This window comes from Halyomorpha halys, unplaced genomic scaffold, assembly GCF_000696795.3.
Source record: "Halyomorpha halys isolate HHAL.00 unplaced genomic scaffold, Hhal_1.1 Scaffold588.1, whole genome shotgun sequence".
Classification (NCBI taxonomy): Eukaryota; Metazoa; Arthropoda; class Insecta; order Hemiptera; family Pentatomidae; genus Halyomorpha; species Halyomorpha halys.
Genome location: NW_027110173.1, coordinates 360,560 through 379,450, shown reverse-complemented (window position 1 = coordinate 379,450; position 18,891 = coordinate 360,560). Strand labels below are relative to the sequence as shown.

Below are 18,891 nucleotides of genomic sequence, written 5' to 3'. Positions count from 1 at the left end.
TGGTCTCTTGTGGTGGTTATTGAAACTACTGTTTTGTACAGTCCTTGATTTGTGCTGCTATCTTTGAGCAGTTAGTAAAACTATTATCCTAAATATTCCCACTATTTTGACTTAGAAAACGACTGTTTGGATAGTGCTGGCCTCTAACAGTGCTAATTAAAACTATTATTTTCTACATTTCTTGATTCATGCCCCTTTCTTTGGGCAATTAGTTGAATTATTATTTTAATTCTGATACGTCATTTTACTGTCTCTTTAATCGTAATTGCAAAGTGTGTATATTTTTCAATCGTATTTATTCAAGCATGTTCTTAATTAGTTAGTAAATACTATATTTACTATAAGTGAATAATTGTACATTACTTTATCCTCTTATTAACTTAATAAACTGTGAAATTGTAAAATATATGTTTTTAAAGTATATTATCATTTGTTATTTACTATGATAAAATGATTTAATCTTTCTAAGATCTGTTAGAAACTTCAAATAATATAAGAATTTAATCCTTATTTAAGTACTAAGTTGTAAATCTTTATTGTTGTTAAATAAAAAACCATTACATAGATTAACAGAGTTAGGATTTTCACATGCATCAGAAACTTAAAATAAATGAAAAAGTAAATTAAGAATAGCAAATTGGCTAGGGAAAATTTGAATAAACTATGAATTGGAAAAGAAAATTAATAATAAAATATTGTCATCCAAGATATATTATTTCACTTATATTGTGACAAAATAATTCGTTCTTTCTATGAGTGTGTTACATTGTTATAACGGGGACAAGTTAATTTATATAGATTAATATATTTTTATCACATTTCCTGAGGTCATATAGCCTTAAAACTCGTCCTATAAGAAGAAATATATGTAAGTATCACCTACTTGCATATGAAATATTCATTAAGAGGAAGCATTATGTTTGGATTTTTCAGGCCTGTATGTAAAGTTAAAGGAGGGTGGTAAATTTTGCATATGAATCATCTTATGAGGGTGTGAACAGAAAAATTATTTTTATACAAAAATAATGGAAGAGATAACTTGTGACTCTTCATGCTGAGAGTATACACATATATGCAGTAATATTATCATTTTTATTTACATAATGAAAGAAGTAAGAAGATTAGTAGTCAACAACCTCAAAGCATTATTAACTTTACACCATTGTTTCCCCTGCACCGGAAGACTTTATATGTCTACTTTATACACATTATGTGTATATGATAATAAACCATATGATATGATAATAAACTGAAAAAAAACTCGACTTTAGAGACAATGTATTCTGTTTGATAGTTGCTTTAATGGCAGGGGGGGGGATTTAAAACATAGTATTTATTCCTTTTATCACTGAATATAAATGATTAAAGTTATGCTAAATCCATAATATATTAAAATGTGATATAAACAAAAGCCGTTTGTGAAATTTTCACACAGGTCATTCATTAGCTTATAACATATAATGCATAATTTATAAATAGTTAAGTAGCGACCTCAATTTTTTAAAAATTGATATATCAGAAGGAAGGGGTACTAAAAAATGATAAAGTAAAAGTCCTTAGAGTTTCTAGGGGTTGCACTCTTCCAGTTTGAGAAGGTAAATCAGATTACTTGTCTTGGTTATATAATACTATTTCACTTGAGATAAAAAAAAGAACTATCAATAATTTATAATTATAACTTACATTTCAATAATTTATTATATAATTTATAATACACAAAAAAGGTAATGCTCCAAAAGATATAAATTTTGTTAAAGAGTTTTTCATAAACAATTAAAAAATTTTGTTTTTGTAGTGATATTACATCCTCATCTACAGAATGAAGTATAAAGTTACAGAAAAAGTCATTCAGTTTCAGCAAGGATAACAATTTAATAAACTTTTGATTAAAATGTGTGTAAAACAAAAATGTCAACTACCTCAATGAAAAATAGACCTAAATTAATTTCAATTTGAAAATATTTTCTTTTATTCATTAAAGCCTTATTTAGTTAATTACCATAAATTGAATTTTTTTATTATTTGAAGGGCTTCTTGGGGAAAGAACATGACATCTATTGTTTAACATTTTTTATTTCTTCTTCATCCTAAATGTATCATAAGTTTGGGAAATAATTCTTTCACAAAATTTGTATGATGTGTAAAAGATAATTTTATGATTTGAGAGTTTGGGACAAGAATATGATAAATAATGCAATATTTATTTAATGTTTGATATAGTTCATATTCCATAGGGCTGTCTTTAGCTGAGGATACTAGAATGCCAACTTTAACTACCTCATGACTGCACTAGTTTGAATCCGGCCTGGGGGTGACTTTTATTTCTGTGGCAGTCCTATGAAATGAAAACAACCCCTCTCTCTCCCACCATGGTTAGATTAGGGTGATACTCTGTAGATTACCATACTACCCCACCTGCAAAAAATTCATATTCTATAAAATATTAGAGGAGATAATGTTGGGAATATGATGAAAGACAAACAAATACAAAAATAACTTTATAGAGAAACAAGGAAAAACTTTGCAAAAACTTTTAATTGCTTTAAAAATTGTTGCTTGTCTCATTCTTCCCACAAACCTATTCAATTGAATGAGGTATGCTGCTGTTAGCAGTTTATATGTGTATTACTGATTACTTCTAATGTGTTTTAGAAAATAGGTTTTATTATTTTGGTTTGTTAATTGCGACACTATGATAATGCTGAGAACAAAGCAACAAGCATGCTGTTTGGTTCTTGAGCAGTCTGTTGTGGCATCTGTTTATGAAAACACACTCTCGTTGTCTTTGTTTATAAAAAATCTTCCCTACTTTCCACAACATAATGTACCATCACAAGTATATAGTCTTATTGTTTAGTTTGGAATAGAATAGGTTTTTATTAATAAATACATCAATACAAAACCATACAGAGTACATGACACCCATTGAAGCCATCTATTTTAATAATAATTTTACAAATTTATTGAAACAGTATTTTTATATACTGCTGTAAATATTTCCAATTATATTTTACAATGTGGTGTCTGGGTGTAACTCCCTGTTAAAATATTTTGTATGTGTATAGTATTTGAAATAAAAACATTGGAATTTTTCAAAACTGCTGATATACTGAACAAATACTGAGGCTTATCATATTCTTGTCCCAAGCTCTCAAATCATAAAATTATCTTTTACTCATCATAAAGCTTTTGGTGAAAGAATTGTGAATGAAAAATGTCAAACAATAGACTTGGATTCACTATTTAGTCGAACTGAATCTCTGTCGTCCTTTTAGTGCAGTCAATGAACTGGCTATTATTTTCCCCTCTATCTCCAAAATAAAAAAAAATAACATTCTAAGCTGTCAGCTCAATTAATGAGTGAAGGTGGAATGATGAAGGAACTTTCATGGGAAAAAATATATTTTATTCATGATGTTTAATTTTATGATTCACGTGCTTAAAAATTTTTCTTAACTCTTACTTCATTTCACAACACTCAGGCCCTTGTTACTTATAATATTACTTTCAACCATAAAATGTTACCATAATTTCGATCAGTTAATTTCTGATATGTATGTATCAAATTATTATTATTTTTTTTTTTGAAAATAAAGAAATTGTGCAACATGTTAATAATTATAAATAAAAGCTATGTCTTTTTTCCAGCAGCCTATCTTTTTGTGTCAATCTCAGTTTGTATCTTTTGCCTTAATAATAAAAAAATCATGAGAAATAATCTACATTGTCAGTTACATGCAGGAAGTTATCCCTGATGACATAATAATTTAATCAAGTGATCACCAATCTCACCATCCAGTAAAAAAAAAAATTAAAATGCCTGATATTTAATGATTTGTAACCCCTAATTAAAAATATTCCGATGCATAGAAAGGAACAGAGAAATAGTAGGTTTTTACACTATTAAAAAATGAATGTTCCCATACAATTATGAAAAAAGGTTATATTCTATATATATATATATTCTTCTATATAAAAACCATTTTAAACACTATTTTTTTCTTTTCTAGTTTAATACTTTTTGAAAGCTATCCCAACTTTCATTTCAACAATTCAACTTTCAACAAGTTTCAGCAGATCATGACAAATCATAATAGTAGATCATAACTTAAAATTATTTTTAGTTTAAAAAGATTAATAGTTTCATACCTAGATTAACAATTCATTCTTATTTTTCAATTAATTGTCTAAATAAATTGAATAAAAAGATGATTTTTCTTTACTGAATTTACATTTATCAAATAGATAAAAATAATAGTTTAAAAGTTCAATGCTCACTTAGTTGATCAACAATATTTCTTTTCTTTTAAATTATTTTCTCAAATCAAAATATTAGGTAATAAAAAAAGTTCTGTCTTATTTTTGTAAAATATTATAAAATGTATATTTGCATTATATAATACAATTAATCTATAAATAATTATACATGGTGTTCGACCAATGATTAGGCATTTTGTCAATCCTAGATGCTAAAAAACTTGATTTTTTCTTTACTTAAGAAATACTTTATTGCTGACTCCATCCCATCATGTGTTTTGAAATTCTTTTCTCTTACAGAATAATCTATTAACCACAAATGCTGGTTATCTGATCAGACTAAATCTATGAATAAGGAGCATGAGAGAGAACTTCCCAACTAATACTTAAGATTTGTTTCTGGCTCAATTTGGATATGTCGAGTCCAGCAATGTTATGGTGCAAGATAACAACTTTCTGAGGCAGAAAATTAATTTTTAAACTGTAAATTATCCAAAAATCTGTTTAATTCTGGACAGTAGACATTCCCACTGATTATTTGATTAGGTTTTAACAGTACAATGTGAGCCATACTTTGTCAGACACAAAAGGAAGAAATTTTTGTAATGCAAACTTGTAAATTTTGGACTTAATAACTTAAGGATTTAATACTTAGAACTGAGGTGAAGTAAGCCACACTATTTGAAAATAAACATAAGCAACCATAGAAGTGTAAACAATTGCTTTATTGTGCCGATTTAATACAATATCTTTCATAATTATCTGGGTGACAAAGATGTTATATCTAAATCATATAAAAATGAAATTTGAAAACAATAAATTAATTAAGTACAATACAATAGTAGTTATCTAGCCATAATACTCAATTGAACATAAATTTCAGTCCTGCAATAACAAAACATAGATTTGATAAGAAAAAAAACAATATTTACAAATACCAGTTGTTTTGCTATTTAAGTCATATTATGTTCAATCTTAATTAATATTTGATTAAAAAAAAACTAAAAGATACAAATTTTTAAAATGAAATTGTGTAATTTGGGTTTTATTGGGGACTTCCTTCTATTTTTTCAGACTTGGGAGCCACAGCAGGCTGATTTGTAGTGGTGATTGGAATTTCTCTTCCTTCAGTGATGGCAACACCCTGAAATAAAAAAAAATAATGCTGTAAAATCAATGCATTAAGAGAATTTTATATTATCAAGGTATTAACTAAATGTGGTTTTATGGTGATTATAAATAAAATAAAATAGTAATAAAATATTTCGACTATCACCTTCTTTGGTGCCCTAAGAGTCAGTACACCATCTGATGACAAGCTTGATGCGATGCTTGAGTCTTCAACATCTTCTGGTACTTTGTACCTTCGAACAAATTGTCGAGAGACAAACCCATGTTGGTCAGAGCGCTCTTCATGTTTTCCTTCAACAATAATAAAACCATCTGCTATTTTAACTTTCAATTCTTCAGGCTTGAATTGCTGTACATCAAGGTTTACTCTGAATTCATTTTTGTCTGATTGGATCGAAGAGACGCCAGACTCTGCTACATTAACGTTTCTCCATGGCCTCAAGTAACCAGTTCTAAGGGGGTTTAATAAGTAGTTAGCAACAGGAGTGAGGGATTCATTGTTAAGTAAGCCAAGACCGAAATGTTGATCATACATGTCTGACAATCTTGGGCGCCTATAATCATCCAACCAAAGATCATTCATCAATGGTAACAGAGACATCTGTAAAGAAAATAAAACAGAAAAAAATAGAAGATATTTCATTGATTGTTTATGTTATACTGTCTATGTAAACAATGAAAAAAATGAGTTGATATTTAAAATAGAATTTTATTGTTAAAGTAAGACTAGATCTTACATAACCAGAGGGAATATTGTTCCATTTTTCCATTTCAAAAACTAACAGAAAAAGAGAAATATGATTTTGATAAATTTTTAATGTTAGCAAATTATATTAGATATATCAGTTTTTTCCATAAAAAAATATATTTATTATAAATTAATGAATTAAATTTTCAGAACATATGTTTCACACATGCCCTATTATAGCAAAACATAAAATGTTTCAGTGCAACTAATAATGCAAACTCAGATACATAAAAAGTAAGAGCATGAGTGAATGAAGATGTTATTTGATGTTAAAGGAAAAATAGAGATTTTGGCTTTGAAAAATGTTTTAAATACTTTTTCATTGTTTGGTTTTATTTTTCTAATCTTTAAATTGTGGTAGTTTTCAGAAATATAAGTAGTCTAAAGTAGGAACAAACAAACATTAAATTGAATTTTTCTCAGATTAATATAACACAAAACCTTCATCCATTCCTGTCTTTAATTATAACATACAAATATCATTTTTAGTCTACATACCTCTGGATATTACAAAGTACTTGAAAAACTCAGGTGTTGGAGCGGGTTGATACTGAAATGAAGCAAGCAGTTCCTCCTTTTATATAGCCCTCCCTGGAGACTAATGGTTCTAGAATAATCTGAGTGGGAATGAAGTTCTCTTGTGTAACACACCGTTTATTAATAGATGCTCTTGTTAAATTTAGCCCAAGACTACCGTGATTCACACGAACTTGGAAGCGAAACCGAATAAAAGTAAAAGATACTAACCCGCAACAATTTCCGAAATTTTACCAGTAATCTTGGCTCTATCCTTAAATAAGTCGTTTATAATGTTATTTATTTGGGAACGAAATAATAAGTGCTCGGTTTTATATTAGTGCCATTGACAATATAAAAATTTAATTAGAATCAATATCGAATGAAAAGAGTTCAATAGATAAAAATGTAGCTTTAAGTTGTCAAAGCCTGATTCAACGATATTAAAATATTTTAATTTTCCCATTCTTTTTGGATCTGAACTTTTCACTTACCCATCAATATAATAATTCAGGGAAAACACCCTTGTAACTTCATACACGTTTATTCATAAATTGGAAAACATTTCGGAGTCATAAATATTTTCACACAATTTTAAAAACATATTTAAATCACTTTTGTTAAATTAAAATATTTTGGATTTTATTAATTTAACAACATTTAATTAATAATTTTAGTGTTTAGATTTGAAAACGTATGTTTTATATCCGGCGTTGATAAATTAGTGAGTAAACAGGTATGAAGTTTTAAATTTTTTTTTCAGAAAATACTGTATTGATGACTTCAAAACGCTCAGGAAGATATTGTGCACAATTATTTTCATTTGCCTGTTGCGAATGTTGACACCTGACAATTTATTTTCCTATTCAAATCTAATTTTTTAACTTAAAAAAATTTTGATTTTTAGGTTCAAATTTTAGTAACTCGTTGATTAATGTATTTCACAACAATTTTTTCAGTTTAAAGCGGTTCTTCAAGTATCAACTTTCCAAAATTTTTGGACTTCCAAATTATTAAGGGGGGGATTGACACAAAATCACTTTTTAAATATTTATAAATGCTGATTTATTTTTATAATTAATGCCTTTCCTGTACCATAAACCCGAAATAGCAACATAAGGCTTGGTAATATAAAGTCCTAATCCATTAGAATCCACCATGATTGGATTCCCCGTCTGATCTTAGCCGATGACAATACTCAACATTTCCGACACACGGTCAACATTTTTGGCTGCGTCCCAACTACTTCCGATATAATCGCTTGCATATCTATAGATTGGATTTTTCATCAACGTGTTTTCTTTTTTTACTTTTGTTTGAATTTACAGTTGGACAAAATAAGGATCCGGGAATATGGGCGTTTCTAAAAAAAAACGTCAATTATATTAATACCACAGTATTACTTTTATTATGTTCTTCTCATCTTTGCTTATAATATATCATTTCCTTCTATCACATTTTTTTCATAGTCTCAAAATCCTCAATTATAACATAAACCGGATGAAACAAAATCATTTTCGGCCCAAAACTCGGAATATGTTTTTTATATGGTAAAAAATTATAAAAATAAAATGACATAGTATGCTACTGTCAGAAATGGATTCATAATTATTTTAAATGCTACTCATAAATTAATAGCGTATTCGAAAGTTTGCTACTGACAAATTTCTCATTACCCCGCTTCTAATAGTATTTTATATTTATAATTATATTTACTTTTTTCATGTTGGTTTTAAATCTGAATTTTGAAGTTTAAACCAGTTTGCAGACTTATTAATATTAGATAAATTAGTCTTTTTCCGTTGCCCTGTTTTCGAGAGCCCTCACCTCTCGAAAATAGGGCAACGGAAAAAGACTAATTTATCTAATATTAATAAGTCTGCAAACTGGTTTAAACTTCAAAATTCACGTTCTTTAGTTCTGCATTCGAGGGACAAAAATGTGATGCACGCAGGGTTGGAAACTTCGAATTCTACAGTCTGAATGAATAGGCTGGTCTGGAAAATGTATAATAAGTTTTGAGGAGACATGGAATTTTTAAATTACAATATCTCTATAATTTCTCACACCTTTAAATTTGCATTTGACCTGTAAAGTTAAAATTATTGTGCACGAATTCACAGGAACTGCAAACTTGATATGTTGGTTTACTTATAACATATATTTTTCGGGAGTAGTGTAATCATAATTTTTTTGTTGATTACGAAAATAAAAACGTTCTAACTTAGAAGAAGTTTAACTAATAATATTTTCGAAATGTTTTTAAAATGCGTTATAATATGCACAAAAATACGAACAAATTTCACTCTATTAAAAAAAGTTATCATTTTTAATTTCAACAATTTTATCTCGTATGAATAATTATTCTACAATATTATTCCGGTCGTTGGATAAAGATGCATCAGTTTGATATTAAAATAGACTAGGTATGCTTTTATTGCAATTTATTGATCAACATAAATAATGGTGACAATGGCACTGATATCTCCGTCACACAATACACCGGAAAAGTCAATGTAATTTATTATAAAATATAGATATATATTAAATAAAATGGAGCGTTACGATGCAACTGCATAATGATGGCTAAACAGCCAGCGAGGTTCGAACTCACATTTGACAAAATCTAATAGTACAAGAGCCCAAGAGGAGAAAAAAAAGCAGTTATCTCACCCCAATTTTAGATTACTTTAATGAGAACTATGTATAATTAATAGTCAAAATTGATGAGTCAGCCAAGTATAGGTAGGGGGAATAAAAAGTGGCGTCTGTTTCAAAGCGATAAATAAAACTAATTTTTCATTCGGAGCTCTATATCTTAAAAAGTAGCAACAACATAAGAAAACCTAAGAGAAAGTCATTTAAAGAAGAGTAAATTTGCTAAAATATGAGCTCTAATAGAGTTATTTATGTTAAATAGTTTTCGAGATATAGCTTTTTAAAAAGCAACATTTCATAAAAATGTTGTATGGGACGTACTAAAAGATCAGTAGTTAATGAATTTATTTTGAAAAATTAATATCTCAAAAATCATTTGACGTACAGATGTCTATTACCACTCAAATTAAAGCTAGTTTAATGAGCTATAAAGTAGTTTATGAAGTTTATCTTCGTAGGAGTAATAGTTTACATGAAATTAGCTAAAATAAATTGATTTATAGTTGTTCGGACAAATTTTCATTTGCCAAATTCATATTCATATGTGAATATCATAAAAACTACTACCCCTACGAAGATAAGTGTCATAAACTACTTTATGTTAAGTTGAATTTCCTTTATTTTGAGTGTTAGCAGACATAAGTGCGTCTAATGTCTATATATTTTTCAAATATCCAACATTTTATACGAACAACTAGAAATTAACATTTTGTGAGATTATTTTATCAAATATCATAAAAACTACTACTCCTACTAAGATAAATATAATTAACTATTTTGTAGTAAATTTAACTAGCTTTAATTTGAGTGCTGGCAGACATCTGTACGTTCAATGGTTTCTGAAATGAAGTTTTTCATAAATCAAACTTATTGTCCGAAGAACTATAAATCAATTTATTTTAGCAAATATCATGAAAATTACTATTCCTACAAAGGTAAAGGTCATAAACTTCATTATAGTCCATTAAAGTAGCTTTAATCTGAGTGCTAATAAACATCTGTACGTCACATAGTTCCTGAGATATAGATTTCTCAAAATAAATTAACTAACTACTGATCTTTCAGTAGATTTTTAAGAAATTTTGCTTGTTAAAAAGCTATATCTCGAGAACTATTGGACGTATATAGCTCTATTAGGGCTAATATTTCAGCAAATTTACTCTTATTTAAATAATGTTCTCTTAGATTTTCTAGTGTTGTTGGTAGTTTTTAAGATATAGAGCTCCGAATGAAAAATTAATGTTTTTTTAAAGGTTTTGAAACAGCCGCCATTTTTTATTCCCCCTACCTATACTTGGCAGACTCATCAGTTTTGACTATTAATTATACATAGTTTTCATTGAAGTAATCAGAAATTGGGGTGAGATAACTGGCTTTTTTTCTTCCCGGCTCTAGTATACTATAAGATCTACTCAGAAGGGAAGGCTAAAAACGAGGGAGCATCGATTTAATAAAACTTATTTATACAACTGCTCTCTGTCTCAACCCTGTTTGGACATCCAGGTAATTATGAACCAAACAATGTTTTTATATAGAATTTGAAAAAAAAAAAATTCGGATCTTATTAAATGAGTTTAAATCTATTAAAAATTGTACAAATCAAAATACGCCTCCCGTAAATTTTTTTTTCAGAAAAAGTTAGATTCGCTTTTAGCCTAACTATATTTTTTATAATTTTTTTCCATTGCGTTAAAGCTTATCAAACTTTTGTGAAAACTAACTTTCTTTTTCCGAACTCATTAGCTATGCAGAGAAATGAAGAACAGAGGGACTAATATGTCGTAGATTTTTTCTGCATTAAATACATTTTTTTGTTTTGTCTTTTAAAGTGTTCAAGGGACTGGCCTCAATTTTTTTCTCAGGTTGATGGTGTATTTTTATTTGTCTCAAAACTGTTCTTTTCACTGAAAATGACACATACTTCCTGTATTTCATTTCAATTAACTTTTTAAAATTTTTATTATATGCATTCATCATTTCTACTTTCATTGTATTTCATTTAGTTTCTCTTTCCTATATGTATATGAGTTTTTCTTACCTCTGGCCCAAGTTTCTTGCCTGAATAAGGCCTGTAAAGTGAACCGAAACGTCGTTATTTATATATCAGATTATATCACTACAATCTGTCTATTTTAGAATGTTAGACTTACGGATAGTTAATTTTATTCTTTAATGTAGTTATTATAATTAATGGAATAGGAAATAAATTAGTAGGCATTTCTTTCTTTTTTTTTAATTATTTATTTTTGGGTTTTAATATCTTTTGGACACCAGCCAAAGTTCCGTTCGGTTTTAATGATGGTAATTCTAGCCGCAGGATGTTGGCAAAGAGTGGATGCATGTCTACCATTCTCAATTCACCTGCGTTGAAGTTCTCTTTGAACATCGGTCCGTGGGCAATGAAGTATGGGCGCATGTTGATGGACTCAGGATCGTATCCGTGGATTCCGTAAGTACCATTTCTTGGAGCTGGAAAAAGCAAATAAAATAAAATGGCTAATTATCTCCGTAGGAGTTTAAGCTTCCGTAATATTCGTCACGAAAAATTCTCGAAATGATTTTTCTTATTATTAGGAAGAGAATATTGATTTTGGAAAAACTATATCTCGGGAATTAATGAGCATAGGGCTGAATAGTTCGTTAAATTTCCTGCTAAATACTATATGTATATTTCAGCTACTTGTGATATATGGTAGACATTTTGGTATATCAATATGGTACAATATGGTAGACCCTGACCTCCAGAGAGGGGTAACATTTTACCATAGTGACAGAAATTAATTTACACTTATTGCTAGGTACAGGAAACTTTTACTTCTATGATTTAAAATTTTAAGCTTAAGATTTCTATTGGAACACAGAATACATATTTTAAGAATAATGGCGGATCCTACCTAGTCCACACTCTGAATCTTTGCTAATAATGGTAAATTTCTCTTATTGTGCATTTACGACGAGTTATTAGAAAAAAAAAATTAAATCTATACCGCTACAACCTATGAATGGCCAGGGGCGCAGTACTTTGTAAGGAAGCATTGTTACTAGACCAACGGCAGTGCAAGGAGGTGCTTTGGTAAGAATCGCGCACGACCACCAGATTTTCACCCAAGGGTACCCACTTTATGACCCCGGACTCACGGTTACTGCTCTTTACCGGAAGGATTACAGCTAAGTGCCAACGTTATTATTTTTATTATAGGGTTCTGCTCCATTCCAATGGGTCGTTGCGTGTTGCTACAAAGCCTTTCTCAATAAAAGGCCTATCTAATACAAAAAGGATTTTGAATTGAAATCTGATTCGTAGTTCCTGAAATTAGGTTGTGTAGTTTGCGTGAGTTTCTTCAACTTAATATGGTAGTATTAACTAAACATTTCATTGAAACCAAACATAAAAGATATATTTTAGGATAATTGAAACAATACCTCCTTTATTCTTGATTTGCCAATCTATGGCTTCGTAGTAGTCTTGAAAAGCGTACGTTGGTTCTGCAACAGCGAGTATCGGCGCAGTTCGCTCGCAGTCCTTAATGTAGAAGTGCTCAGGGATATTTTCTTTGAGGTACACTTTGAAATGTTTGTTTTTTGCAGCTGCATCATTAAGTTTTGTGTATATGTTGGGTACACTCTGTCCTGAAATGTATAATTCAATAAATTTTAATATTATCAACAGTACTAATCGATGATATATTCTGAGAATTCTTGGACAAAAAAGGTCTATATCAATATAAATATTAATAACTAATTATTGTGAATTCAAAAAAGGACACTACAGATATATTTTCGGGTTACTTGCGGTACGGCTGCCGAAGCCAGATAGTGCCGACCGTACATTGGAACTTGACAATAAAAAAATATCCAAAAAAAAAGAACCCAGACTACATAGATTATTTTTCCCAGAGGATAGTCCGGGTTCTCTCCATAGAAAAAGAACAGAAGTAGTGCACCAGCTAGGTCAAGTATATTTGAAAAGTCGTGGAGTGCATTTCGGAAGGCCAGCACACAGGATTGGAAACACTGGAGCCGAAGCATAGGAAAGCACATCCAACACACCCAGATAAGTTTAAATAATGGATACTATACTGTTATTTTGAGTGAAAATTCTGTAAATTAGTAGTGTCTACCAAATAAATAAATATCTCCAGTAACTTAATATAATATAATATTGTTGTAGTATAGTATATTGTTAAGCTCTCTAATAAAGTTAAAAATAACTTTTTACCTTTTTATAAATTTAATACTCTGTTTGCAACTTAATTTTAGTTTTAAGTAAATCGGTAAACACAACACGTTTAAAAAAGATATCCAATTTTGAGTATACCCATTCCATCTAGCATATCATACCAAAGAGGTCTGTGGTAGGAAGTGGTGGTGGTTGCAATTTATTACGATAAATAATACTCTTTTTCATATATCGATTCCCATAAGAAATCGATAGAATTATATGGCATGATACATTGAATTAGTAAATAAATGAAACAAATGCGGTTTTTGGAACTCTCACTCAGCAGTCTTAGAACAGCTGTTTAGTCAGGAACGTAGCAACACATTCTACAAAGTGCTAATACAAATTAAATATAAACTTAATAGTAATAATGTGAATCACTACGATCCATATAGGATCAGGGGTTCAGTACTTTGTAAGGAAGGACTGTTTTTAGAACAACGGTTATACTAGGAGGTGATTTTTTGAAGAACACACAAAACCACCAGATTTTCCCCCAATTAAGGATACCCACTTTATGAGGCTGGAGGGTTCTATAACCCATAGAGTTGACTCACGTCTACAGTAACAGAGTAAATAATTATCGACAGCTGGATTCGAACTCGGGTCCTTGGAGTTAGTAACACGGTGCCTTTCCACTATGCCACCACCTTTTAATTTTAAAATTTAAATTAAAAGCAAATATAAATACTAGAATCATGTAAGTTTTATTGTGGAAAAATCCTTCCAACAACTCTCCCACTACACACATAATGTTCCATTATCAGCGTATATTACAAGAACGAAATATAGTTATTCCTTAACTGTAGTATAGCTGATGAATAATCCAATTACCTTTGTTAGGAAAAATTTGTAGGACAGGTGAGGTTCCGTACATGACTGCTTTGTCCCCTGCAATCTTTGTAAGGTCAATCATACGATCAAATGTGACACTTTCCATCCCATGATCACTCAGTAACACAACATTCACATCTGCTAACGAGTTGTCCTTCAAGCTCTTGAAAAGATACTCTGTGAGCTTGTCAACCTTTTTCAAGCGCTCACGAGTTTGTAAAGAACCAGGACCACTGGTGTGCTCCTCGTCGTCTGGTTCCTCGAAGTACATCATCACCAGGTTCGCAGGGGTCTTAGGATGCAGGAACCAGGATATGGCAGTACTGATGCGGTTTTCCCAAGGCGTACGGGGATCGAATATGTTGACAAATGTAGGGCTGATACCAGCGTATGCAAACTGCGATCCGGGCCACATCATTACACCGCTATGGCGTCCTTGTCCAGCTTTCTCATTTAATGTCTGAAATTTAAAAAAAATAAAAGGAATGAATTAGTTATATAAAAAAATAAAATAATAATAATTGTTAGGATATTATTGGTAAATCACAAATCAATGCGTTACGCCTCCATAATACCAGTTAATCAATCAGCAAGACAAAAAATTAACAAATTTCTAAGACGAAAATTTTAATTTAAACAGTTGAATATCATCTTCGAAACAACTAAAAACATATCACCGCACTATAGGTACCTCAAAAACTGCAACAATTAAGACAATAATTAAATTCAATATACGTTTTTGCTATAATATGTTTGCCTTGTCACTTTGTTGCTTCGACAACAATTTGGTGGTACGTTGGGAATTTTTGTGAAAATGGTCCATTTTCATTTTATCAAATTCCATTCATTGCTTTCAACATTATTCTTAGCACCCATGTTTCGAACGCGGTTTCTCCTGTAAATTTGATTCTAAGACAACCAACCAAATTTATTAAAAAATGAACTTTATCTTTACATTTTTAAAATGTATCTTATTATCTTTAAACAAACAAGCAACTAAAAAGTAATTTTAAAATACCATATATTTAAATTTATAAGGTTTGTCTAAAATCCTAAATGTGTCTATGTGACAATCAAAGTGAATTTTATACTTTATTTTTATGAACGAACCCCAATTCTGGATAATGTAGAGGCAGCTCGTCACTAGTCAAATATACCGCGAAAAATAAAAGTTATTTCATACCAATTTTTGATAATTTTGATGAAAACTATGTGTACTTAAGAGTATTGATAACTCTACCAATCATAGTTATGGGAAATAAAAAATGGTTTCAAAATGTTAGAAAATATTAATTTTTCATTCAGAGCTTCATATTTTAATGTTATAGCAACTGATATTGTGGCAAATTTCAACGGTAACTACTACTCCTACGAACTGAATAAAAAAAAAACTTAAAATTATTGTAAATATTATTGACCTTTGTAAGGTATGGATTGATGGTTTACAAATTCTATATAGATTGTAATTAGATTGAGAGAATGAAAATTACATATTTACAATAATAGGATCAACAAATAGTTAAGCAAACGAACATGAAATAAAATGTTTTTATCATTAATGCCTGTTAATATTCATAAGCTATCCACATATCACATTGCACACATGGAATCAGTACTCACCCATATAGGTGTTATATCTTTGTTGTAGTGAAACAGATCATAACCATATGTCATCAGTTTCCCGGTCTTCGGGTTGAAGACTACGTTGCCAATGACACCGTGGACTCCAGAGTACAGTCCTGTCGCGATGGAGAAGTGGTTGACGAAAGTCTGAGTTGGGAAAACATTAATCACATGCTTGGCGTAGGTAGAACTGCTTTTGAGGGAGAACAGATATGGCGTGAGTTCTCTGTCTAAGTAGTCGTAACGGAAGCCATCGTAGGATATGATGAGGAGTTTGTCGTAAGATGACTTGGAACTAGATTGTGATATCAGCGTATAGAGGGAATAGGAGAACAATACAGGCGTTAAGAGGTTCTTCATTGCACTAAGAATCTCATCCATGAAATCATTTCATATGAAAAAATATGTCTAAAATGCGAGGAATCCAGTTGCTATGCGAGTGACTTTATAGCTGTAGTTACGAATACAGCTCCTAACTGTCATGCTTCTTTAATTTTTTTTAATGAGCTATTGTCCTTCGGTGGCTATTAATGTTGATTTAGTAATTAGAAACGTTCAGTTCCGAGAAGAACTTACAGCAACAACCACTTCTTTTGATTTTTTTAAGTGGACAAAGCCGAATATATGTATATTTTTAATTAGAACAGTGTAACCCGGTTAAGTGACCACTGGATGTGTGAGAAACCTTTTCTACTGATAATTAAAATGAAGTCCCGACACTTTGTCTTTTCTTAATCATATTATATTTATTTTATCCATTCTTTTAACTTCATATCTTTCGTGTATTCTATCTGTATAGAAACATATATATTTAAAATAATTCCTTTCCCCATTATGCATATTATCATTTAATGTTTATCTATTTTTAATACTTTCTTTAATTTTCTAATACTGTTTACTTTATTATTTTCAAGTGTAATGTATTTTTAACCGTCAATCCTCACCCTGCCAACGGTTCACTTTCGCTCTGACTTTGAGCTTGAAAGGTACCTTTCCTGTCTTCCTCATTATCTTTCTTTATTCTTGACTTTACTCTTATTCTCCTTTTTCCATCTTTTGTGTGTACTGTATTTTATATTTCTTTTTTTATCTGTTTTTATTTCCGTTTTCATTAAGTGTCTAAAATCTTTTATTATTCTCATTTAATTTTTTTTTTCTAATCTCCTATTTATTTATTTTCAATCAATTACAATTATATATTACTTAACCTAGGAAAAATTATATATACACATATTTACATTTTATCTTGTTTTGCCTGATGGCATTGTAAGATGAGGAAAACATTGTCCGCTGAAGGCGGTTTGTACATGAGTGGCGTGATAGCCGGGGAGCTAACAGAGAATGGGGAGGGACCATTCCGGCTGGTGGTGTTGAGGTATGGGTGACTCTCTGGGGCTCTGGGGTATGGGTGCCTCCCCCTGCCGTGACTAGAGAAGGTGAGGTGCCTGTCAAGAGTCACGCCGAGGTAGAGGATGCTATTAGAGAGTTTCCGACCCTCACCATCCACAACGAACTGCTGTTAGCCTGCTTTTCTTGCCCTTCTGGAAGGACATGACAATGGCATCCGTCTTCGACGGATTAACCTTGATTCCGTCCTTCTTCAGAGCAGCTACAATGGTGGCAGAAGCAGTTTGCGCATAGTGTATGGCCAGTTCAGCTCTCATGCTGGAAGCATAGACACCGAAGTCGTCGGCGTAGGCTGCTACCACTGCATTTCGATACTTAATGGCGACTACTGGTGCCGTAAAAACTACAAACAATAGAGGTCATTTAATTTTTACGTTTCAGTGTCTTTTTCATTTACTGTGTTCATTTATGTTTACATCATTTAAGTGTTTGTATGTTGTTTTTTTTAGCCCTGCAACGTGGGGCGAAACGTTGGTTCATAATAAATGGTTTCACGACTATTTGAGTTTTTCTTTGACCACATCCGAACCATCTTCCTTTTAATAAAATATTTATTTTTCACATCTATAAATGAAAGACAGTATAGTTGGAGCGCCCTTAGCGGGACCCTCTATAATCAAAACAACTACAATTTTAAACTAGCCAATTGGAAAACTGGGTAAATAAAAATCCTTTTTAAGTGATAAAAATTTTAGAACCCTTGAGATCTCAGTTATACAGGTTCCACTATTTATTCTTTTATCGTTGTACAAAAACTTAATTTACATACTTTGAACAGTATACAAGGTGTACTGCAAATTACATCCGAAACTTAAGGAATTAATATTAGACCTCAGATGCAAAAGAAAAATTCATTCAGGCCGTGTTCCAAATATGAAGTAAATTTAAATTTGTGTTTTCCTTACAATCCAAAATCCTACGTAAAATCCTTGATGCTCCTTATTACGTTACAAATTAACTCATTCACAAAGACCTAAACATCCCATTCGTTGCAGAATTGGCCCAAAACAGATATGCGTCTTTTCATTCCAAACTCCTTTCATCCTAACCCATTAATTCTTAATCTCTCATCCTTAACAATCCCTGATAATCCTACGAGGCGTCTGAAAAGAGGATGGCCACGGGACCTTTTAATTTAAATTAATGTTTGAAGTACTACCGATGGGTGGTTCCTTCCCAAGATTCTCAAGTGTATATGAAACATACAACATATTTACTTATTGTATTATTTTGTACAGTTGTAAATTAAATAAAATAAAAAAATAAATAAAATAAATAATTTGTGTTTTTAAGTCACGTTTTTGACGTGACAACGTCTTATAAATCATTTTGCGGGATGACATGTTAGAAAAAGTGTCCCGTAACGGAAGTAGATTTTTAATTAATTCATTGTAATTGATCATATGGCGAGAGGTTTCAAATGGGTTTGCCACTAAAACAAATGTAAAATAATGTAACTTTAAATGAATTATAATTAAAAATATATTTAAAAGAA

The 18,891-nt window shown here is 30.6% G+C and overlaps 2 protein-coding genes across 3 annotated transcripts; both read right to left on the bottom strand.

Moving 5' to 3' along the window:
* Window positions 1–4,961: 4,961 nt before the first annotated feature.
* LOC106684541 (protein lethal(2)essential for life) lies at window positions 4,962–6,792 on the bottom strand. 2 transcript variants are annotated; one of them, XM_014426679.2, is made up of 3 exons: window positions 6,635–6,792; window positions 5,534–5,989; window positions 4,962–5,401 (listed from the first exon to the last, which is right to left on the bottom strand). In XM_014426679.2, the coding sequence occupies exons 2-3, from the start codon at window positions 5,987–5,989 to the stop codon at window positions 5,303–5,305; spliced, it is 555 nt and encodes a 184-aa protein (XP_014282165.1). In that variant the 5' UTR covers window positions 6,635–6,792; the 3' UTR covers window positions 4,962–5,302. The 2 variants fall into 2 exon arrangements, with proteins under 2 accessions (XP_014282165.1, XP_014282164.1); XM_014426678.2 differs by lacking the exon at window positions 6,635–6,792 and adding an exon at window positions 6,126–6,274.
* A 4,749-nt stretch (window positions 6,793–11,541) lies between these two features.
* LOC106684526 (ectonucleotide pyrophosphatase/phosphodiesterase family member 5) lies at window positions 11,542–16,468 on the bottom strand. The gene is made up of 4 exons (XM_014426656.3): window positions 15,987–16,468; window positions 14,367–14,826; window positions 12,734–12,940; window positions 11,542–11,779 (listed from the first exon to the last, which is right to left on the bottom strand). Exons 1-4 carry the CDS (start codon window positions 16,368–16,370, stop codon window positions 11,547–11,549), a joined length of 1,284 nt encoding a protein of 427 aa, XP_014282142.1. The 5' UTR covers window positions 16,371–16,468; the 3' UTR covers window positions 11,542–11,546.
* Window positions 16,469–18,891: the final 2,423 nt, after the last annotated feature.

Bases quoted from the DNA above. Each gene is read 5' to 3' on its own strand.
- LOC106684526 (XM_014426656.3), bottom strand. From the start codon at position 16,370: ATGGATGAGATTCTTAGTGCAATGAAGAACCTCTTAACGCCTGTATTG. The intron at 14,827-15,986 runs GTGAGTACTGAT...TTTAAATTTCAG, and splicing joins AAGATATAACACCTATATGG to ACATTAAATGAGAAAGCTGG. The intron at 11,780-12,733 runs GTATTGTTTCAA...TGCTTTTTCCAG, and splicing joins GCAAATCAAGAATAAAGGAG to CTCCAAGAAATGGTACTTAC.
- LOC106684541 (XM_014426678.2), bottom strand. From the start codon at position 6,158: ATGGAAAAATGGAACAATATTCCCTCTGGTTAT. The intron at 5,990-6,125 runs GTAAGATCTAGT...TTTTCTTTACAG, and splicing joins ACAATATTCCCTCTGGTTAT to ATGTCTCTGTTACCATTGAT. The intron at 5,402-5,533 runs GTGATAGTCGAA...TTTTTATTTCAG, and splicing joins CTCTTAGGGCACCAAAGAAG to GGTGTTGCCATCACTGAAGG.